This window comes from Colletotrichum aenigma (genome assembly GCF_013390185.1).
Source record: "Colletotrichum aenigma strain Cg56 chromosome Unknown KSG_Cg56_contig01, whole genome shotgun sequence".
Taxonomy (NCBI): domain Eukaryota; kingdom Fungi; phylum Ascomycota; class Sordariomycetes; order Glomerellales; family Glomerellaceae; genus Colletotrichum; species Colletotrichum aenigma.
The window spans coordinates 4,439,844-4,462,590 of NW_023500907.1; the positions used below are offsets into that span (position 1 = coordinate 4,439,844).

A 22,747-nucleotide genomic window follows, 5' to 3' on the forward strand; every position below is an offset into this window, starting at 1 on the left:
TATAGTATAAAGGGAAAAAACTTAATAATAATGTTAAAATTAATATAATATTTTATAAATTTTAAGCTGGTATGTTTAAAAAAACTGTTTATAAATAATAAATAATATGGCTTTATTAATATAAATATTTAGCATTATATTATGTATTTTAAACTAATTAGAGTAGTTTTTATATATATTAATATTAAATTATAACTTTATAACATATTTAAATTACTAAAATCTTATTAATTTCTTAAATAAATATATATTATAATTTTATTATAATCTTTTAATTAAAAAGAAGTATGAGAAATTATATAGAACAGATATTTTTATTAATATCATAATTAATTTAAATAGGAATTAGTTATATTTTAAAAATAAAAATAAATTAAAATAGTATTTCTAATAATATTATTATTATTAGTTAAAATATATGCCTCTTCATTAACTAAATTAATAATTTTATATAATCTATTCTATTTTTATTATTTTTAGACTAAAATAAGATATATGTAGTTATTAACGTAGTTAATATAATAATTACATTTATAAATATTTTAGATTTTAAAAAACTTAAATTTATAATTCTAAATTATAGTTTTACATTAATTAAAGAAATTTTAATTTAATACTAAATTAAATTTAAATATTTTTTAGTAAATTTTAATAAGTATAATCTTTTATTTTTTTAAAAACTTTAAATAATTAGTTTTTTAAAACTTTATAAAACACTTTAAAATAAGATTTAAATCTTAATTAATTAAAAAAAATATTAGCTATTTTTTTAATAATAAATAGAGTAACTAAAAAACTAATAATATTAAGTTATATAATAAATATTATTAAATCTAAAATTTTATTTTTATTAATAACTTTAGTTAGTTATTTTTTTTCAAGTAGTATAAAAACATTGTAATTAATTTAAACAGTTTTTAAATATTTTCCACCTAGTATATAAAACATTTTATAATTTTAAATAACAATTGAAATTAATAATATTATAAATAAAAGCTTACTAAAATAACTAAAATAAAAAGTTTAATATTAAATAACATATAATATTTATATAGTATATTTAGTAAATATTAAGTTGGTATTATTTTAATAAAATATCTTAATAGGTAAAATTAAAAAAAAATTAAAAAAAGTACAATTTTAAATTATAGTATAATCTTAAAAAAAGATATTTTTGTGGTAAATTTTTTTTTTTTTTACTTTTATACAACTAGCTAGAAAACCCCTTTTTTACGTAGAAACCCTGTTTTTTCGCCCCCTATATAAGTAAGAGGAGTTTTACACTTAATGTGGCTAACTAACGCCCCTAGGTATAGGCAGTCAGTTGATGAGTCCTGCCTGCCTTTTAGAGGTACCTAAGGTGCGCCTCATCCATGTGTGCCCGGGCCCCACTCTTTCTTTGCGCATGGGCCTCTCTACCTATATTGTACTACCTACCTAATCACATGGCGACGGCGCTCATTATCTTATGCAGGTACGTCGCATAGTGCATGAGCTTAGGAAGCTCTTCACACAAACAACTGCGCAATGATCATCTGTACCGTTGTTTGGTATTTTTCACTTGTCCACGCATCGGATCACACCCGAGATTAAAAGCAATCGCCAGTATTTGGCAGTGGCGCTAACAGGACCTTAACCTAGAGCGTCTCTCCGCGTACCGCCAAGACTGGTGTGCTATCTTGTGTATATATACGTACAGAATCGCAATGGGTGCTAAACCAAACCTTCCAAACCGCCTTCACCTCTCCTACCCACTGTCCAGCTAAGGCACAGACTGGTGCTACCGGCCCCGTTGTTTGCTGTTGTTGTTTATAACCAACAACAATCCTAGGTGCTTGTGCATTCTCAATCCCCAGAAACGGGCATTCGTGTGTACCGATCATGATCAAAACCTGACTTGTTAACCAAGCTTACCGTCTGCCTTGGCGTCTATTTGCAGCGTCAGTTTCGAAATCGTGGGTATCAACTGGTCCAATACTCACCCTTCACCTGCTCGAACACCTTGAGCATCTTCCTTCTAGCTCCGAGAGCATTGACACCACGGTCCTCCAAAGCCTTGTCGTCCAGCTCGATCAGCTCGTGCCACTTCATGTCCTTGAGGTTTTCGGTGTATTTATGCAGACGAAGACTTCGGAGCCAGCTAGGAATGTCTTGCAACAGAGTAGGGTCTGTGGGATCTTCAGGAGGCTTCGAACTGCCGCGTCGTCCTCTAGGAGATCGACCGCGCACCATATCGGAGTGGTCAGACAGATATCCCTCATGACCTCCAACACCCAGCTGCCCCACGTTCACCTGAGGAATACCATTATTGAGAAGGGGTGAGGATCCATCGTAGGCGCTGAGGAAACCGTTATTCTGGGGAGAGGCGAACGCCATTGGCCCACCAAAGCCCGGCTGCATCGCGATGCCGGGAGAGCTAGGGCGAGACCGGTGCTGACCAAAACCAATGTTCTGTGCCTGCAGGGCTAGCATCTGCTCGCGGGTAAGCACTTGACCATGCTCATTGATCATGACGACGTTGGCACCCGGAACGTTGACACCTTGTGCGTTCGGGGGCATTCCTTGAGGGGCGCCGCCAGGGGCATCGTTCGAGCGAGCACGTCTGTACTTGCGTACGTCGTCCAAAGCGAAGCGATTGTTGACCGTCGAAAGGGCCGCGAGCTTCATGGCGGTTGCATTCGCAACCATGTCTGCCTGAGTGCCACTTTGCTGGGCACTGAAGTTGGCGACAAGGGGGGTGTTGACCATCGACGCCCAGTTTCCGCCGCTGGGATTGTAAGGGGACAAGAGGGGAAGATCCGCCGGCTTGTCACTGGTAGTTAAAGTGGTATTCTGGATATTCTGGTTGCCTGAGATCTGCGGGCGAGGGGATCGTAAGCCGCTTGATGGTGGCGCTTGAAATTGACCCATCGGGGGTTGACCGCCAGAAGGCTTGGCTCCCTGTGCAGCTTGATCGGTCCCAGTCCATGGAGAGCCTTGGCTCTGTCCGTTCGAGTCGTGACCGTCGCCTGGAGCAGAGATGGTTGGGGCTGCAACTGCGCTGTTGCGGTTTGACGAGGGAGGTGCGCCAGTCTGCTGTGTGAACTTTGCCTTTTCAGTTGCGATGGCTGCGGCAGCATCGGGGAACATGGCATTGATGGTTGAGGGGTCGAGACCCGATTGGCGTTTGCCAGTAGCAGTGCTTGAGGGACGGACCATGGAGTTCCTAGCAGAGTCGACGTTCAACTTATTCATGGCATCGCTAAGGCGGTTGGTCATGGGATCTTTGGCGGCAGAAAGTCAACAGGCTGCCGATAATGAACGAAGGGAGTTTGGGTAGAACAACTTACCTTTATCGAAGTTGGCAGGAGATAAGACACCGGACATTGGATGGTTCTTACCCATCTGTTGGAGGACCTGGATGAAGAACCGAATCTGTACCTGAGTAGTCTGTTGCAGAAGAGCATAGAGAGCAGCGGTGCGCTCGGCTTCGCTCAGAACCCTGAACCACTGCTCAATAGCACTCAACTCGTCCTTGAAATCCTGGTCAAGTGTTGCCGCCGCCATTTCCTCCAATGTAGTTTCATACTGGTCGATGTCGGCTATCCATTGCTGCGCAATTTTATCCTGGGGGTCTGTTTCGTGGTTGCCGTGGCCCTGGCCCTGCTGAGACTGACCATAGAAGTCGGAGGATGGTCTAATGCGACTCGAGGGTGACGAGTTTTGAAGGGCAGCCATGTCTGCCGAAGCCCTCAAGTGGCTATTGGCAGGGACAGCCCTCGACGAAGGGGGTCGAAGAGAAGACGTCGTGTTTGCCTCGGGAGTACTGTTGCGGTTTCCCGCATTATGACTGCCAGACATGTTGAGCATGGTCGACAGACTGCGGAAAATAAGGGAGGGTGAAGTCGCGCAGTGGCGGCGAAGAGGTTGATGTCAAATGACGGCGGAAAAGTTGGCAGGTGGCAGATGAAACGATGCCGGTGGCTACGGTGAAGGGTGTCGTGTCTTTGTCTAGCGATGGAAGGGGGGTCGGCCCGGGAAAGGAGGGACCAGCGCTGTTTCGAGATTTCGAATGGTCCCAAGATCCAATCAACTCAATTCCAGTGAACGAATGCCGTTGGTGCCACTCCAGAGGAAAACTAGGAGATCGGCTTGCGAAGTGCAAAACCCGAACAAGCGAATTGGGCAGCTGAGCAGCCAGACAAATTTTCCGAGGGTCGTTCAATTGAAGTTCAGGGGAGCCAAGCGACCTGTTCTTTTGTTCCCGTTTGGCAGAATTCCGAGGGTGCGGGAGGAAAAAGAGAAAATCCTTTATGGTACGTATTTGGTACCCAAAGCTCCTGCAGAAACCTGCCTGACCTCAAAGGAGTCGGGATTGAATGAGGAACCTGCTTAACACATGTCTTGTCGGTAAAGGAGGGCTTTGGTTGAGAGAGCCCAGGATAGTGATTTCCTGAGGGTTGCCTGGTGGGCAAGATGGCGGGATGCTGGAGTAGTGCTGTTTTGAGTCGTGCCAAATATGACGGGAAGGAAAGGCAAGCGGCTTCGCGCGTGCTTTGTTCTGTCGACAGCGAGTCCGGATGAGGACAGCGGCGGCGCCGTACAATGGTATAATGGCGACTCGCTCTCTGAGAGATGTGAGGGTGTGAATGATAGTGAAGTGGGGGAGAGGAGCGGGCAAGATGGTCAGAAATTCAATGCTCTAGCGAGCGAGCAATATTATTCAAGAGGTGCTGCTTCCAGGCAGGTAATACGATATTCAAGGCTGGCGTCGTCTGAAGGTATTACCCGATTGAAGGGGTTGAGGAAGAAAAAAAGGGTGAATTGCTTTCTTTGGGTTTGAGGAGACGTACTCATGTGCCTGGGGTCCGTTCAGCAACGTGGCGTGGCTTCTGCTTAGTCATAATACCTCAACATCGGGAAGTCCGCCGCAAAGCACCACCCACGTATCTTTTTCTGTTCCCTATTCCCTGTCGTCTACTGTATGCAGTACAAATACGGACCAGATAGGCAACTCTCCGTGAAAGGCCTCTCTCGTTTCAGGTCAAGTTGCTGACTGACTGATAGGGCGCAACATCCCGTAATTGTAGTGCCTGACTGGTTCGTTTCAAATTACCTGGAATTTATAGCGACCTACGAGTGGCGCACGATAGAAGCAAACAGCGTGCCTTTGTTGTTTCTGAGTTGTGTTGCAGTTTCCAGTACCTGGGTGGGTCAGGGAGAGAGACTGGAGACGGGGCTTCTCTTTTGTGGTTCCCGATTCCTTCCTAACTACTCTGTCTAAGTCTCATTCGTGACTCGGGGTGCGAGCTCGGATTCGGCCGCTGAACCAAGTGGAGGAATCAGCCATCGGACTAGCCCAAAAGAAGAGCATCGGTGACGGGGGCACCATCGAGAGCACTCAGAAAAGGGCAGAATCTTCATTCTCTTGAAGAGGTCATTGTTCCGCAACGCCAACGGATCCTTCACCACCAGAAAATCTGCCCCTTACACTCAGTTCCCCCGTCGTGTGCATTTGGTTTTTACATCGTATCAATTGCGTATATGTTGCGAGCCAAGTTGACTAATATTCGATTCGATTTCCGTGTAATCTACAAATGCAAGAAGCGTTGGTAGGCACGTCGTAGGATCTCGCAACTTCACGACAATGTAGCCTGTCCTTCACTCGCCCACGTCCGACGTGTACTTTCTCGAGTAGAGTTAGTCAACCAGCAGTATGGGGAGCGCGGGGTTCTCGTCCGAAGCACAGTTGAGCTGGATATTCGCGCTGACTCTCTTGAACCACTTGGTAAAATACTGGACAGAAAAGGTGCACAGGTAAAGGTTCAAAGGCCGAGGTTGGATCGTGGTTGATTGATTCATTTGCTGGCTTGAATTTTCGCCAGTTCCATTTAATTCCCTATGCCCCGTTGCATCGTAGCCATGCTGTAGAAGAGACCAATACCCATGAACCCAGCGCTACCCATTTATGCCGTCTCGCGCTTGCCCTCCTTAAGCTCCTTCTGTCGAAGACGTTAGTACTTGCTTTCACGATTACAAGATGGGTCGAATCGTAAAGGGAGGCGTACGAGGGCCTTCATGGTGCCGTGCAGAGCATGACGATGGTTGCGGCGGAACTTGGGATCGGTGCCCTTCAGCGACGGGTATCTCGAGGTCTTGGGCTTCTTGATGCTAAAGGCAGAGAAGAACTCGTTAATATCCAGAATGTTCTCCTGACTGCGTCGGGTGCAGAGGTTCAATCATACCCGTTGCGGTGCGCCTTGCGCGACTGGTTGTGCTGCGAGGAGTTCTTGGACTCTGCGATCAAAACATTAGCAAAACTGTCGATTGGGCAATTGGTGTAAGAACAATAGGGTCACTACTTACTGGCCATTGCTGCGGTCGTACGGTGCCCCTGACGTGATGGAGAGATCTGGAGTGTCGTCCGTGGAAGTTTGGGTAGCCGGAAAAGGTGACTTTGGGATTGTGGGCAAAAAACAGCAGCCCTAATTTTGTGGAAGTACGTACCTGCCGCAAGTGGGGTATCGATGCAGACATACCTTACCTTACCTAAGGTAGGTAGTTACACAGTACACTACCTCTCGACCTGAGCATGGACCTACCGTGTCCCACCGCCAAGCACTTGCGACACGTCGTTATGAATTTAACCAGAGAGAGACAAGTTGCACAATTGTAAGTCTATCGTTTTGACACATGCAAGTCCTCCTAACACGCCACCGCTTGCACCGGCGACAGCCAGAAATAACCACAGAACAAAATAAAGGAAAAAAGACGACCACAACGCGAAGATAAAAAGAAAACCCTCAGTTGCACTGTTTGAAATCAGAACTGCCACTCTTGCGTTGTTGTTGCCTCTAGACAATGCCAAGTGCTGCTCATCCACCTCCAGTTCTACAAGCTCATCGGTACGAAGCATCTATATCTTCAGCGGCCGCTTCGGCCGCCTGTCTAATGATACTGGCCATGCCTCACCTTGCAATGAGTGGCTTTATCGATGAAACATTACCAGCCGCTCCAGCAGTCTGCGCAATTTTCTGCAGCTGCTTGGCTCGCAGGTTCTTGAGATAACGGAAGAAAAGAACAAATAAAAGTTCCATGCTGTCTTCTATTAGCTTGGTCTAGGCTGTACTGGATGCTTACATACCGCTCCTTGGTCATCATGAGGATGCCTTGCACGAGGAAGCCCTTGAGGATTTGAGGGCCAATGCCCTTGAAAAGACCCAGGACACCTTCGCGCTCGACAATGAACTTCATCACCTCCACAAAACTACCGAAAGGCTTGCCGTTTCTCTCGGGAGGGGGCCTTGACTGCAGACCAACTTTGGCAACAATCAAAGGTTGCGTGGTGATGGTGGCCAGCGCTTTCGACGCGGCTCCCAAGACTAAAGATACCGAGTCAGCTTGGGTCTGGCAGCGGAGATGCACACGAGGTGTAACTGTAGTCAAATGAATGGGCAACATACGGAAGGCTTCCCATGGTTTCAAGTTGGTTTTGCCCGGGAAGAAGGATTCCTTGAGTCTCTCGTAGGCACCGTACGTAATAGCAGGGTTGACGACCAGTACCAAACTCGCCTTCAACCCCCTCCACAGTCCAAATACGCCATCTTCTCCCTCTACGACTTCCCGAGCCGTATCGACAAAGCCCTTGCGTTCGGTCTTGCGCTGGGTCTGCTGGCGAGTGGTAATAACAGCAACAGGTATTGTGCAAAGCTGAGCGACAGCGCCAGCGACCGCGCCGAGACTCAGCTCAACCAACGTTGAAGGTGGTGCAGATGTCTTGGCAGAGCGCAGGTAGAGTGTGCGGACAACAGAATACCAGTAAAAGTAGGCAAAGTTTGTCGAAGCGACACCGAGAAGGGAGCCAGCCATACCCGAGTAAAGGCCCTTAACACCGTCATCCGTAACGATCTTGCTGAGAGCGTCCCAAGTAGAAGAGTAATGCGGCTCAGTGGGCTCGTTCGACTCGGACTTGGTTGTGGTTGATTGCGACTTGACTTGGACCTGCAGGCGCGTCTTGACGCTGATTGGGGAAAACACGGTCAGCTAGGATAGGACATGAGAGGCAATTGAACGATCGAACCGAAAGCAATTGGGGCCAGGCATGGCGACGGCTGGGTTGGATCACACGAAGGTATCGTGAAAAGAGATGCAGCAAGGTGGGAGAGGAGGTTTTCTCACATGTCAAGAGGATACACCAACGTATTGGCCAATACGGCACCGGTGGCGCCAGCGACAGCTTTGCCCCATGGTGATAGATTCGCCGGCTTGGATTGAGCACTCATGGCTGTCTTTTACCTCCAAAAGCGGAAGGACGGTACACTGGCAGGCAGGCGGACGAGTGTGTCGCGACAAGCACCTCAGGGGGACGAACAGTAGGGCCGCGGCAAGGGCCTGAGGTCGTCGGCGTCGGCGTCGGCGTCGGCTATCCGCCCCGGTCGGGATCCGAGGCTAGAACAGCGGGCGATGAGGAAATACAAGTATCTCCCGCGAACTTAGTAAAGGGTGATATGACAACAACAACAACGACGACGACGACGACAAATCGCAACTAAAGCTCACTGGGGGCCTACGGTCAAGCTGAGTGCACAACGTTGGTCGAGACGAAGGGTCCAGTCCAAACTTTAAGGGCGACAAGCGTGCGCAACGGCTCCCCATGACCCATGGGTGGCTATGACGAGCTGCTGGGCCGGGGAGGTGTGTCGACTTGCGCCGACGACCTCGGCCCTTTGAGACTGGGACCCTGCCAGCCGGCGGACCAGCCAAGCTGTGTTCGGCTAATCGGTGAGGTCCCTTGGGGGGGAATGCTTCGGCACATTACTTAAGCATGGATGCAATGTGGAGTGATTCGGAATCTACGCCTACCTAGCTTCCTAGGTTTCCTAGGCACTTGAAGGAGCCTCGTGGCGTGGAACATGGACCGTTCAATGAGACAAGAGAGACGGCTGGCTCATGGGACGAGACCACAGATGAATGAGATGCAGCCCCAGTCGCCGGAAAATCCCAACCGTTCAGCACTTGGAGGCCTGTCTCGACGAGTCTGACTTCTTTCAACCTAAGATAAGGTAAGCAAGTCAGTAGCTGCAGCAGAGCTACGCACGCACAGCAGAGATATGCCTTAAGCAAAGGTGTCTGTCGGAAAAAAATATGGCACAGTGACCAGCCAGCAAGCGATTCCGGGCAGGCGGTGCGCCGCATCGAATTATTTCAATTCTCTCACTCATCTATGCATGCTTCGAAATTAGCAGCCAAGGTAACATGATTGAATTACTCTACTCAACCCACTACGGCCTTCATCATCACTACTGTACTTGCCGCTGCCCTGTGTCAGGTCGGACTGTTGGTTTTGCTTTGCACAGCCTCCATCCGGCGCCCGTTCCGCTAAGTCCGTCTCATCCCACCAACCCAATAACGGGGCCTTCCCTCACATACGTAGATTCCTGTTACCAACCACGCGCCTACGTCCTCAGGAAACCCCTCCCCCGCGCAGACCCTTGCCATCCGTAAGGTGTCAGTCGTGCCCTGATCTCCCTTCCCTCGAATCAGGATCAGATCGACAGCTAACCGCAGAGCAAGAGCAGCTTGACCTTATGTTCGAGCTGGAATCACAGTCTCATGTCATGTGTCTGCAATAACCTCGCTGCTGGCTGGTTGATGCTTAATTGCTTGCCTCTTCGCTCCAGGATCTTGGAAGCCTTACGACCTGCCTCATTGAACCTGCTTCCTCCCGCACATCGGCGAGCTTGGCCATGCTGCCTGCTCAGTCGGCACTATGGAAGCAAGAGCTCTTGTGAGTGAAACATATTGAAGTTGTCCCACACCGACATCGTTGTCTCGAAAACACGATCTGCTGACCAAATACGGCCCGCGATTTAGAGAGAAGAGGCCCTTATGGCCAGATCGACAGGCCGCGAAGCGCTGAACCACGCTATTGCTGCTGCCGATTTGTACATGAAGGCTGCAAAGGAGACAACTTCGCAGGCTGACCGCGGCCGCTTCAGGAAAAGCTGTGAGAGACTCATCGCCCATGCTGAGAAACTAAAATACAGCACGGTCGCCATAGCTTCTGACAGCCTGAGCGGGACCGGCCCTTCCTTGGCTGGTAGTTCTCGCTGCCAGGTACGTCAGATTCCTACTGGGGAGCGTACAATCCTCCTTCGATCATCTCGTCTGCATGGCAACATTTTCCCTCCGTGGCAGACCGACCCTGCCGACGACGTGTTCAGCCCATCTCAGGGTATTCAAATCTTCACGTGAGTGCCATAGACCTTGAAGCCAGTCTAGTCACGTCCACGACCGACTTGCGTCGTTTGATAGCCGGCTGCGTCACTCACACCCAGAACCCAGAGACCCTGCCGACTTTACCATGTCAGCACGTCAAGAGGCTATTCTTGATGGTTGGAAACGACCGGTCGAAAAAGCAATATCAGGCTCCGTAGATGATAATTTTATGGGCACCAAAGGTGAATGCGACCTAGTGCAGGACATTACAACCGATTGCTCTGTGGTAGCTAGCTTGTGTGCTGCCATGCGAATTCTCCTCGGCAAGAAACACTCTGTGGGTACCATCTCGTATGAGCGCAAGTTAACTTGCTAATCGTGACTGGCCATATAGATACTCGGTTCCATCATGTTTCCATTCGATCATGACATGGGTAGACCGAGAATCTCGAGCAACGGAAAGTACATTTTTCGGATGCACTTCAACGGCTGTTTCCGCCAAGTCGTAGTTGACGACCGGCTTCCGGTCTCGCGGAATAATCGTACCCTATTCGTCGTGGACCGTCTGAACCCGAATCTTTTATGGCCAGCTCTGATGGAAAAGGCCTACCTCAAAGTACGCGGAGGTTATGACTTTCCCGGTAGTAACTCTGGCACGGACTTGTGGGTTCTCACAGGTTGGATCCCTGAGCAGCTTTTTCTGCAGAGGTGCGTAAGAATTCTTTCAAGACCGTGGTACGGTCAGTTGCAGCTGGTGAGGATAGCTGACGAGGCGACCTAGTGAGGACGTTGACCTCGAAGGCAAGTGGGAAGAAATCAAGGAAGAGTACCATGCCAGCAACCTTATTATCACGCTTGGTACCGGCCGCTTGACTCCTTCTGAGGAGGATGCTCTCGGTCTCGTAGGCGAGCATGATTACGCCGTGCTCGACATTGACAATTCACCATCAGCCCGTCGTCTTCTGGTCAAGAACCCTTGGTGTGACGGGCTCGTATGGAAAGGAGTGGGTTCTTCTGGGCTGGCTGAGGCAACGGCGAGCCTCTCATTGTCCAAGGCACATACTTCCGTTGAAACTCAATCGCCGGAACACTCTCGCCCTGTGGGCTCTTTTTGGATATCCGTCGACGATGTCGCCCAGAACTTCGAGTCCATGTACCTGAACTGGAATCCGGACATGTTCACGCATCGACAGGACCATCATTTCACATGGCGCGTTCCGTCACAGAACATGACATCCTCATTAGCCTACAATCCGCAGTACTCTGTGAGATCTCGAACTAATGAGACAGTGTGGATTCTACTGAGTAGACACTTCGCAGATGAGGAGCTGGAAATTGCCCGAAAGCGATCTGCTTCACTAGCTGCCGTATCTAGGCAGTTGGGTTTCACCAGCATCTTCATATTCGAGAACCAGGGCAATAAGGTCCAAGTCAGAGAGGGCTATGCGTATCAGGGGCCTTACGTTGACTCGCCGCAGACGCTGGCCAAATTCCAGCTCCGCGCTGGTGAGCCGTACACCATTGTCATGGCCCACCAAGACCTGCCACTGGAAAATTACACCTGCACTTTTACATTATTCTCCAGAGCCTCGTTGGAGGTGAAGCCTGCCGAAGAGGAAATGAGCTACTATAGGGAACTGTCGAGCGCATGGACTAGGAGGACTGCAGGGGGCAATGCGTCTTCAATAACGTACTCGCAAAATCCCCAGTTCAGCATATTCATTCCTCGAGCAACGCCACTGTCAATTCTCCTCTCCTCGGCAGATCGGGAGGTGGCTATCCATGTCGACCTAGTCTGGGCACACGGGAAGAGGGTCACTTCCATCGGCGTCAAGGACGTCGTTGCTAGCTCGGGTGACTACCGAAGAGGGAACGCCCTCGTACAGGTCCCAATAGTAGATCCGGGCACCTATACAATCGTCTGCTCGACCTGGGAACCAGGCCAGCTCGCTGACTTTGGGATGCGTGTGGGATCACACGCTGAATGTCAGGTTCAGCCCATCCTGAATGATGGAGCTGGCCTTCTGCGCATTCGAACGCCGACCTTCGTCTTCGGTGAAGGGGAGGAGCAAAGGAGAGCGCTGGTGACAGTATCAAGACTTACCAGAGCGCAGGTTGTCGTACGCTGTCCTATATTGACGGGACGCCACAGCCAGCACATTCCAACGACTGCTGTTCGCGTATCTCTCGTATACGGGCGTGGTCCTCAAGAATCGGTCCTCACGGTGTCCGGAGGTGGCGAGTTTCGGGAGCTCACCATGGCGGTACGGACACCCGAGTTTGACATTGAGCCAGACCGGCTCCTGCATGATCAACTGTGGATTGTGATCGAACAGCTTGGGAGTCGCCAGGGTTTCCACAACATTGAAGTTGAGTTCCTTAGTGAGAACGTAGTCCAAGTCGGCAACTGGCAAGTCGTGGACGGCCTGAATTGAGAATTTCTTCTATCCATCAGGAGAAACAAGCATTACGGTTTATGAGAGAGCTATATGTACTAGCCATGAACCTTGTACATGATGCCATGTATGTTGTGTGTGTGTTCGGCCATGATCCGACGATATGCGCCCATCCCGGAGGGAAGAAGAGAGAGATGGATGCTACAATATGTGGTAGTCTAAAATCGGAACTTGGAGGATGCCATGGTGCTTGTAATGGTTACTTTTGTTACGATCCCCAAGGATGCTTTCGCAAGAGAGTCTGGGGCCCGGCGTGAGGTAGAATACTAGAATGACGAAACTAAAACCAAGAAACAAGGCAGAACGTGACGCGACGCGAACGACTCGTCAATGTGGTATATAGTCCACCGCAACGCCAGAAACCCTTTGGATCAAGACAGAACAATTCCCGTCGTGAACTCGTGCCGTGCCAACTTAATGGGCCTCATGATCCGTACCAAGAATGCCTCCCTCTTCGCAAATGAACAACGAAACGCGATAAAACTGGCCAAAAACAAAATCCCCAATCGCAAATTCGGCATCGTAGCCCGCAGCTCCGTGGGCTACAACGAAAGCCCCTATTTACAACCAATCCGGTCATGGGCCCAAAGCCTGATCTCGTCTGGCTCGATATGGAGCATCCGAAACCTAGTGGGAGGAAGGAAAGAAAAAGTATTTACGTGAAGTATGAATCAGACTCTGTCCTAGTATGTTAAGCAGGCCCTCCTCTGCGCCGTCTGCCGCGGTTGGGCCCATCTGGCCGCTGGGAAAGGACCTCCCGTAACAGCGGGTCATCTTTGTCTTTGTCCACGTGATGGACTCTGACATGTCTTTAGAACATGGTTAGACAAATAAACCTGTAAGACGAAGGGAGAAGACCGAAGCGCTGCGTTACAGGGTTATCATACCTTTGCAAATTGTCTGGTCTCGGGTATTTATGCTCTCGATCCGGACAGAATGGACATACATATCCTGGAGAGTCGTGTACAAGCCCATGTCGAATCATCTCATTCTTTCGCTTGAAGCCTTTCCCGCCCTCACTGCGAGGACAACCCTTGACGGAACAGTAGTGCGGTCGGGCAGAGGAGTGGACGTTGGCATGCGAGTTCAGAAGGTACTGAGTCTGGAACGGCGCAGCGTTACATCCAGTGAATGTACATACGTATCCCGCCGGAGGATTCGTGAGACCGTCGATGCTCATACGGTCTGCTACTGAATTTGCTGGTGTTGATGCGGTTTGGTCGGTACTAGGGGTTTCGGCTGTGCCACTACTGTAATCGGCGCTTGGCCTATGCGGCCCGCCACCACTTGACGAGGAATAGTAGTACGGGCTTACAACAGGAATCGAATGTGCAGGTGATGGAAGTTCCCTTCGGAAACCTTCATTTGGTGAAATCGGGGGAGAGGCATGTCCACCTGGCAGACCGGCTAAGGACGGCAGCCTGGGGAGACTTGCAGGAGGCGATCGTGGAAAGGAGGGTGCATGGCGAGCCGGGCCGATGTCTTTGTCTGGACTCATGGCTGATTCTGTTAAACGTTTGAAGTCACCTAGTTGTGCTCGTATGGATGGCAGTGGGCCATGGCCACCGCCATCCGACTTGGGCGAGTCCAATAGAGGAGGTAGCCCTCCAGGGGCAGACTGAGAGGGGCTAACCGGCGACGTGATATCGGGCTTGTGCAGTGAAGGTCCCGCGTGTTGAGAGGGAAGTTTGTCCCCAATTGAGTACACAATTGCGGGAGCAGCGAGACCCGGGCGCTCGTCACGAATGGGCAGTTCTCGGCTGCTTATCCCCACGAGCGTCGTCTCATGTTGACCTCCAGTCCCATCTTTCGAATGCAAAGGCTCGTGCTTCGCTGTCACAGCAGCAGCGACAGCAGCAGTCGCGGGAGTCGGCGTCGTAAAGGCCGCTAGAGCACCGGCAGCCAGGGATTTCAGATCAAAAGAATCGGGGGGTGGTGGGCGGTTCATGCCGCGTCCAGGGGACTCAGGTGAAGACGAATCGTCTTCGGAGCCGTTGTCAGATGCCAGTGGCTCCAGGGCAGCAGCGTGAGCTATTTCTGGCTGTCTGCCGTTTCCAAGATGAGCAACTAGCACGGCATCGCCCTGAATGGGTTCGACCTTGCGGCGACCGTGAGGTGGTTTTCGATCGGAGCTGAAAGTGGGCGGAGGGCTGGGAGAGGGCAACAGTTTGGGACGATGAGGCTGCATCTGGGGACTATCGCGGGGGAGAACGTCATCGGGGTCGTAACAATCGGTCGCAGATGGTTGGCGGAAGGAATTTTGAGTAGCCGACGCAGTCATAGTTGTCGCGACTGAAAAGGGATGTGGCTCGCGGCGCAGACGGTGTTACGCCGCCATGAGGGAGAAACGGGTCGAATGCGAGCGGCGGCGGCAGCGCAGAAGTAGCAGCGCAGCACCAGTGGGAGCGACAATGATGAAGCCAAATACGCACGGCCTGTTGCGCCGATGAAAGAGATTTTGCTCAAAAGGCTGAACGCCTTGTTGCCGTCGTCGTCGTCGTCGTTGTTCTCGTTGACAGGTTGGTCTATTTGATCTGTTTCCAAGGCGGCGGTTGCTGGAATTCGAAGGGAGCAGCGAAGGACGCTGTTATCGAGGCTGCGAATGACGATGCTGGCCTGACCGTCGTTGGGGGCTTGAAGTCGTATGGGTATGCGTCGCGGATTCGGCCACGAAGACAGCTGTCGCCGCCGTCGTAGGCTACGGGAAGTATGCAGCCGTAGATGCCGTCCAGCTTCTTCTTGTGGGCTAGAAAAGCAGTGTATGAGGGGAGGTGAGTGAGTATGGAGGTGTGCCGGGAGTTAGAGGATGGTATGCGGCAGCGGTTGGATGTCAAAAACGAGGTCGGTGTGGCCTAGTAGCAGAGGGTGTGGGGGAGATAGTGATCAGGAGTGAGCGCGCCGGGGTTCAGTCGGGGTAGATGGGCAAGAGCGTCGTTTTTTTTGGCGGATAAAAGAGGGCGCCCAGGAATGTGTGGACGGTAACCATGCAGATGGGGTATGGCGGACGAGGGTGGTCGGAGGTGACGAAAGTGAGGTGGAAGAAAGCGGGCAGCGTGGTGGTCAAATTGAGAAGACGTCTGTAAGGCCCGGTAGATAGCAGTATTGTTTAGTGAGAAGCGTTGACGGTAGAACAAGGACGGCGATGCTTCCGTAAGTAGGCAAGGCCGGTTCTTAGAATGATGGTGCGAGAAGGTTGGCAGTTGGGCAGCCCAGTCAGGTAGGTAGGTAGGTACCTTGGCCTTTGACCTTAGGACCTCAGGTCAGGCTGGTCAGGCCAGGTGGGTGAGTCGAATCGCCGGATCTCGAGGTCGATGTCGAAGTCGCGGTCCGAGGTGTAACTGCGGTGGTTGTCTGTCGTTTTCTGAGCGCGAGTTTCTGGGCAGCGCTACGGCAGACCAGCCAGACGAGTGTTTAAAAAGGAGGAAGCGTAGAGCCGGGACGATTATTCTCAGGTGTGTGTGTGTGTGTTTGTGTGTGTCTTTTCTTGTTTTGTCTGACGATGGTCCGATGGTTGTGTCTTTGAGAGGCAGCACTGGTTTGCTTTAGCGCATAATCTCTTGGGAGTGTATGGGAGATACGCCCAGTGCCACAGATAGATTCGAGGGACCGCGTGACCCCAGTGATGGGGAAGAAGGGGACGTGTCCACCAGACGAAGACACACGAGATGCCGTGTTCTCAAGTGAGCAGGGGTGCGGGAAAATCAGACATGGGGATTGGGGGAAACCAGGCGGCGTGGACGTGGGAGCGATAGTGGGAGTACCTAGCATGCGTAGTAGGGACATGGACGACGTGTGGAGTTGGGAGGTACGGATTGTACAAACATGAGATGGGGAAAGGGTCTGATGCTAAGAACCTGGGGCCGCACGAAGCAGAAGGTGCCTTGCGAAGTTGCGCTGTCAGATGAGGCTAAAGCCATGTGCCGCAATGTATCGGTGAAGAGAGTCGCAGTAGGCCTTGGGGGCAAAGCTACCTGCAGATACCTTCCATGCCTCGCCATCCTTCCTCTGCCCTACGTTACCTTGCCTTGCCTCACCAGCCGCCCGCCCTGCCTCGCTGATTTTGTCCTCCACCCCTCTAAATCCAGTCGAAAAGGAAAGCCCGGCTTATGGAACGGATACATGGCAGGTCGTTCTGTCCGTCATCTGGCTCCTTATGCAATGGTACCAATCACAACTTTCAGCCAGGAGCAAGCGGCACTACCTTGAGAGAGTGCTAGATAGGTAGCTGGCGAAATGGTAGGGTGCCCAAGAAGGAGCAAGCGTCGCACCCCTACGCCTGCGCAATTGACTGGATCCTTGGGTCCCTGATTGAAATATGCTCTTGCCCATATTCAAGCTCGTCTTGGAGCGGGGAAGGCAAGATGGGATGGAACCTTGGGGCTTGGTTACTTGGTAGGTAGCTGCCATGCTGTCTTCGGGGTGGAATGGAATGGAATAGAATGAGGATTGGCAGCGAGGGCGCAGTGAGGGGAAGTCGCCTGCGCGGAATATGGGATACCTCGTACCTGAAGTGAAGAAGTAATTAATGGTGGTGCTGCTAGAGCTGGAGTTGGAGCTGGAGTTGGAGCTGGAGCTGGAGCTGGCGTCGGTGCCAAATAGCCGCACCCAAAGCACTGGATGGAAAACGGGATGGAAGTGGAGGCTGAAGACAGGGATTTGCCGAGGTACTCGTAGGTACTGCCTGTAGGCCAAGCCTGGCGTTGCCATACCTAAGGTAAGGTAGGCAAGTGCCAATCACGACGGACTTGCCCATAATCATAACATCTACTGCATAGTAGGACATTGGCGCAAACTCTGTTTGATGCCTTGTCTGCCAAGCTGTAACGTAGGTGCCGATACTGTAGCTAACTTATATGTGCACCGTTGCTGGCTACCCATGATTGGCGATAGTTACTTACCACAGTCCCTCGACTGGCTGACGGGCACCATGAAGTTTGTGAAGTCCCTAAAGTCAAGTAGCTTCGGCACAGCACGAAAATATACCTGATCTACCTTACATGCACCACAAGGACAGTATCCGTGGGAGCCATCACCACCGCCCCCTCCATTTCTTTTCCTGTCTCTCTTTCTCCCCCTCCTTCCCTCCCCCATTTCCCCACCCGTCCCTCTCTCCAACAGTGAAGGGCCAAGGTCCAAGGGCCACAATGCAGGGTAGGAGCAGAAGATTTCTTTTGTTCTGTGATTGGCCGCTTTTGCCGCGTCCGTCCAATTGCGATGCTGACAGCCCGGAAGATCCACCGCAGACCCGCCGCTGCCCGCGATGAGCCCATGCACTCGAGCCGCTAAGCCTCTAAGCCTCAATCCATTAGGCGGATCATCCAAGGGGGGAGCCTGTCTATCGTCGCTTGATTGGATAGCACTAAAAAGCCAAGAAACAGACCCCGGTCGTCTCTCCGAGGCTGGGGTTGGCCTCCTGCGAGCTGGACGAGTCACGGTGTTGACGTGCCGCAATGCCAGGTTCCAGAGCACACAGCAAATAAGATAATATACCTAGGTACGGACGGAGCACGGCTCTGCTCTGGGCACAGTCGCCCACAGACCAAGGGCTCTCCGTTTTTGTTCCGTCTCCAGGTTGAGGAGCGGTTGGATCCAATGTTACTATAATTCAGCGCAGGTAGGGAGAGTGCTCACTCACTGCTGGACTGACTAGGCCAGGCCAAACTCGATACCAAATTTCGGCATCACCCCGCGTTTTTGTTTAATTAGATGCAATCCCTCGTTCGGTTTAAAGGGGGAGGAAGGGGGGAAGCCTCATCCAGGTATCAAGGTCCGCCGCGCCGCACCTGGGAGCCCTCTCGCAACTTTTGAATCACCTTACTAGACAAGAGCTGGCACAGGAGGAGACGACCGCCGGCTTTGCGCCTCACCGCCAAGTCCGTTGAACTGGGCTGGCTCAGGCACGCGGTCTCAGTCTCGGTCGTGCCCACCCAGGACGCCGTTCGATCGCGCACAATCTCACCCCGGACTACCTCACCTTACCTGCCTGCTGCCTTACCCCAGACGGGGATTTCTTCAGCGGAACGACGGCTGCCAGCCTCGGGTTCGTGGAATCAGCATCTGTCCATTTTTGCCTTAGGTAAGCACAGGCCCAATACTATGTCTCTTCCCCTCCTCTTCTCATTGCCTGTCAAGGTTACCTCGACTTAACAGCTGGTCTTTCCCCCTCATTAATGTGAGATGAGCCTCAACTTGTGACCTTACTCGTTTCCTGCACTATATCATAGAATACCATGCCATATTCTCATGCGTAAGAGAGGTCATTAGCGATGTCTTCTGCGGTATGTATAATGGCTTATCGGCCAATATTAGCAAACTCCTGCCAAGTCTCTATACGTGAACAACGCCCGTCCTATGCCACAGTCTTTCCCTCCTCTATTCATCAGCAGACTCACACGGCTTGCACTTGATCTGGCCTTGCTGCCTCAGTCTCGCAATTTCTGTATCGATACCTTAGTCTCCCTGGCGCCGGTCATTTGAGTTCATCATGGCTGGGTTTCTCGAGATAGTACAGAAAAGACTGTGCGCAGAGTCCGCTTTTGCACAGTGATGCCCTACTACCGGGTGCGATGCGATAACGGAGCCGAGGCGAACTGCAACGTGGAGGGGAGAACTGCAACACGCCACCCACCATTCTAATAACCATCAAATTGGCCAACAGCCTCGGCTCAGTTACTCATTCGTTATTGCTATAATTTGGCATACTCTTGATCAGCCCGACATTCTCGTCTCATCGTGAAGCCCGCTCTCCCTGACGTATCGATCTGCTCCATCCATTTCCGACCCCGCAATGTCAACTGCCGGTTCCATGCTCGCCGTCGTTTTCAACGGCCCCAAGAATGTTTCTGTCGAGCGACGGCCGATTCCTACCAGTCAGTACAGTGGTTTCAAACCGCCGGCTAGTCAATATTGACAACCCGATAGTCCAACATGGGGAGGATGTAATCATCAAAGTGCAGATGACGGCGTTGTGTGGCTCGTAAGACGCTCTGCGCCTCAATCAGCATTGCGCTTTCACCATTCAACTGACAGCGCCCTAGGGAACTGCATGTCTTCCGCGGCCACCAGCCGTCCGATACCGGATTCATCATGGGCCACGAGTTTACTGGCACAGTTGTGGAAAAGGGCCCTGGTGTATCTTCCCTCGAAATTGGTGACCGGGTGGTGACTCCTTTCACGGCCTCTTGGTCAGTTCTGACAACCCTTTCCACCCGTGGACTCCGGAACTGATAGAACCTCTCTTGCCCAGCATGAAGTGCTTCTACTGCGACAAAGGCTACTCATCCCGTTGCGTCAACAGTAAGTTGTTTGGTTGTCCCGCTCTCGATGGCGGGCAGGCCGAATATGTGCGTGTCCCTCACGCCGATGGCACCTCCATGAAGGCCCCAGGCACCATTTCCGATAAGGCATTAATCCTGATGGCCGACATTTTCCCGACTGGTTTCTTCGGTGCGAAGAGTGGCTTCGCCATGCTCAAGGATAAGGAGAGACTGGATGCTACTGCTGTTGTGATCGGTTGCGGCCCAGTCGGTCTTTGTGCCATTATTGCCGCCCTCGAGTATCGTCCCAAGCATCTTTTTGCCATTGACAGTGTCGACAGTCGCCTGGAGTTGGCCAAAAACTTGGGCGCGGAGCCCTTGAACTTCATGACAGACCGTGCCGGAATGGAGAAGCGGATCAAGGAGGTGACGGAGGGTCGTGGAGCTGATGTTGTCATCGAGGTTGTGGGCCTCTCCCCTGCACTGAGGACGGCATACGATGTGGTTAGACCATTTGGCGTGATCAGCAGCATTGGCGTCCACAACGCTGAGGTGAGTAGCCGATATCACACGACACATACTGTATGGCGTGCTGATCGGAGACGCAGATACCGTGGAACGGAGATGAGGCGTATAGGTAAGTATAGTCAACCCGACAGTGAACCCGCATATGCGCTGATGCTTTCGAAAGCAAGAACCTGCGAGTCCAGATGGGGCGCTGCCCCGTGCGATCCATCTTCCCAGAGGCTCTCGCCTTGCTGGAGAAGAAGCAAGACAAAGTTGGGTAGGTCAAGATTGTGCTGTGTTTGTCCGACAAGCCTTGCAGGGCAAGAGCGTCATCCTAGCTTCGCAATCTGACCGTGGACAGATTCATGTTCGACCGCATCATGCCTTTGCGCGATGCTGTCGAGGGATATGCGCTATTCAACCAGATGAAGGTCCAGAAGGTAATCTTCACGCCGTGACCAGGTCGCTCGAGCCGTTGAGTTACCGGCAATGGTACCACTTCGGTAGGTCCTTGGGTTTCACCAATCTACCGCTGCCAAGCTGGGTTGGAATGGACAGAATAGAATGCCGGGAGAAGGAAACAAAAGTCGGGTTGGGTGCGGTGCAAGTCTTTAGTTTTGCCTAGGCTTCACGATGCCTTCGTGCATGAGATAGTAGGAGATGGTCGAGTCATCGTGAACGACGGCAAGCAACAATCTCTTTCGGCGACCTGCACCACGCCAGTCTCTGCCCGAGGCTGCATCTGAAATATTTGCCGAGTGAGCCATGCGAGGTAGGGCATCGATGGAATCAAAAATGGTTGCGAACGAGGATAACGTCCACTGTTCGCTCAAATGAACCGGTAGAACCCACTCAAACTCTGGCGCTTGGCTGGGACGTTTTCCTGTGACTTGTTCTTTCTCTAGGATCTCAATTTGCTCGTCGGGATGGATATAAAGCCTGGTCGGCGGGAGACCGGTGATGACAGGTCGTGGGCGAGGTCGACCATCATCGTGAAGTTGCACTTCAGTCCAGTCATGTTGGTCCATGAGGTTGCTGAGCACCAGAGCGGTCAAGTCGAGAAGATGTTGTTCAACAGCCATACTGAGGTACAGCCCGTGATGGGCCAAGCGACGTGGATGTGCTTCTGTCGGAATGGAGTTGAACGCGATCAGAAATGAGGCCAAGTAAACAACGATGACTGATGAATTGTACTCTGAAGAGTTCTCAAGGTTCTCGGCCCGTTGTGGGTTGTTTGGTTGCGGTAGTATCCACCAGTAATCGCATACAAAACTTAGTAGACCGCAAACTATAAGGTATGCATGTACCGCGGCGATTTTCCGATGATCTTTGGTAACAATATGGACTTGAAGGCTCGCCCCCCTTCCAAGCCCTAACCAATAGTAGACAGATACCATCGCGCAAGATTTTTTTTCTTTTTCTTCTTCTTGTTTTTACCCCGTGCTTTTACCTTCGATGTCCAGTTACATTCGGAGCTACGAGGGCAGGAGTCTCGGCTCAACCGGCCTAGACCTGCCTAGCTGCATTGCCGCATAGGTAGTGAACCGTGGCGCTTGGGTGCGGACATAGATTTTGGCAGGCCAGTCATCGTTTTCAGCCGCTTTTCCGTCGGGGGCACTGGGAAGATGAGACAACGTGCAAAGGCAAGCTTAGGCAAGGGCCACTGGCGCACGCTGATTGAGTACTCGACCAACGAGGGCTTCAATCTGACCTGCATGAAAGACTTTCCGAAGGAGCCTCAACGGTGCCTGCCAATGGTTACTCTCCAGTGTCTGGCGCAAGCGATGCGTTTGTTAAATGGCCCTTTGTATCTGTAAACTGAGTACAATTGATCGGGGGGTTGGCATGTTGTCTGAGAGATGCAATGTTTACGTGTTGATTGACTAAAATTCGAAACTCCGAAATCACCAAAACCCTAGAGAGGAAGGAAAATGGGGGAGCAATGTAGAAAAGACAAGAGAAAAAAGCAAACTTGGAAGCGTCTACGGCTTTAGGTGGTATAGCCTTCCTTGCAACGCTACGTAATGGTCGGGCTCTAGACCAACCAGCGGCCGCTGAAATGTTTGAAGAGGATGCCTGACCTCACCGCGCAGTTCACTTTCTGTAGCGGGATAGCGGGCGGGCTCTCGGAGCATTCTGAGTGTCGCATCACGTACGCGTATTGACGTAACTGACAAGACATGCGACGGCTATTTGCTGGCAGCCAGTCCCTGCAAAGCTGGTGCTTGGGCACGTCGTTTCCGCCGCATGGGCCAATCTAGAACGGCCTGCATTGTACGCCCAGGGCACCACCTCATCATTAAAACCAAAGTGCCATGAACTGCCACAGCG

General features: G+C 51.2%; 5 protein-coding genes across 5 annotated transcripts; 2 read left to right on the plus strand and 3 right to left on the minus strand.

Annotated features, from left to right (window-relative positions):
* Positions 1-1,900: 1,900 nt before the first annotated feature.
* Positions 1,901-3,840, minus strand: VTS1 (the record flags this gene model as incomplete). The annotated part of the gene is made up of 3 exons (XM_037316413.1): positions 1,901-1,929; positions 1,983-3,263; positions 3,330-3,840. 3 exons carry the CDS (start codon positions 3,838-3,840, stop codon positions 1,901-1,903), a joined length of 1,821 nt encoding a protein of 606 aa, XP_037184772.1.
* A 2,105-nt stretch (positions 3,841-5,945) lies between these two features.
* On the minus strand, positions 5,946-8,261 carry ANT1-1 (Peroxisomal adenine nucleotide transporter 1; the record flags this gene model as incomplete). The annotated part of the gene is made up of 7 exons (XM_037316414.1): positions 5,946-5,981; positions 6,048-6,150; positions 6,225-6,276; positions 6,986-7,077; positions 7,124-7,361; positions 7,443-7,999; positions 8,158-8,261. The coding sequence occupies 7 exons, from the start codon at positions 8,259-8,261 to the stop codon at positions 5,946-5,948; spliced, it is 1,182 nt and encodes a 393-aa protein (XP_037184773.1).
* A 1,606-nt stretch (positions 8,262-9,867) lies between these two features.
* cpr-8 (Calpain-like protease palB/cpr-8) lies at positions 9,868-12,632 on the plus strand (the record flags this gene model as incomplete). The annotated part of the gene is made up of 4 exons (XM_037316415.1): positions 9,868-10,229; positions 10,324-10,534; positions 10,592-10,905; positions 10,979-12,632. The coding sequence occupies 4 exons, from the start codon at positions 9,868-9,870 to the stop codon at positions 12,630-12,632; spliced, it is 2,541 nt and encodes an 846-aa protein (XP_037184778.1).
* Positions 12,633-13,210: 578 nt separating this feature from the next.
* On the minus strand, positions 13,211-13,628 carry CGCA056_v001155 (uncharacterized protein; the record flags this gene model as incomplete). The annotated part of the gene is made up of 3 exons (XM_037316416.1): positions 13,211-13,254; positions 13,313-13,462; positions 13,541-13,628. 3 exons carry the CDS (start codon positions 13,626-13,628, stop codon positions 13,211-13,213), a joined length of 282 nt encoding a protein of 93 aa, XP_037184779.1.
* Positions 13,629-19,440: 5,812 nt separating this feature from the next.
* ybdR (putative zinc-type alcohol dehydrogenase-like protein YbdR) lies at positions 19,441-20,874 on the plus strand (the record flags this gene model as incomplete). The annotated part of the gene is made up of 7 exons (XM_037316417.1): positions 19,441-19,522; positions 19,575-19,629; positions 19,691-19,837; positions 19,900-20,461; positions 20,518-20,546; positions 20,601-20,693; positions 20,778-20,874. The coding sequence occupies 7 exons, from the start codon at positions 19,441-19,443 to the stop codon at positions 20,872-20,874; spliced, it is 1,065 nt and encodes a 354-aa protein (XP_037184776.1).
* Between the last annotated feature and the right edge of the window lie 1,873 nt (positions 20,875-22,747).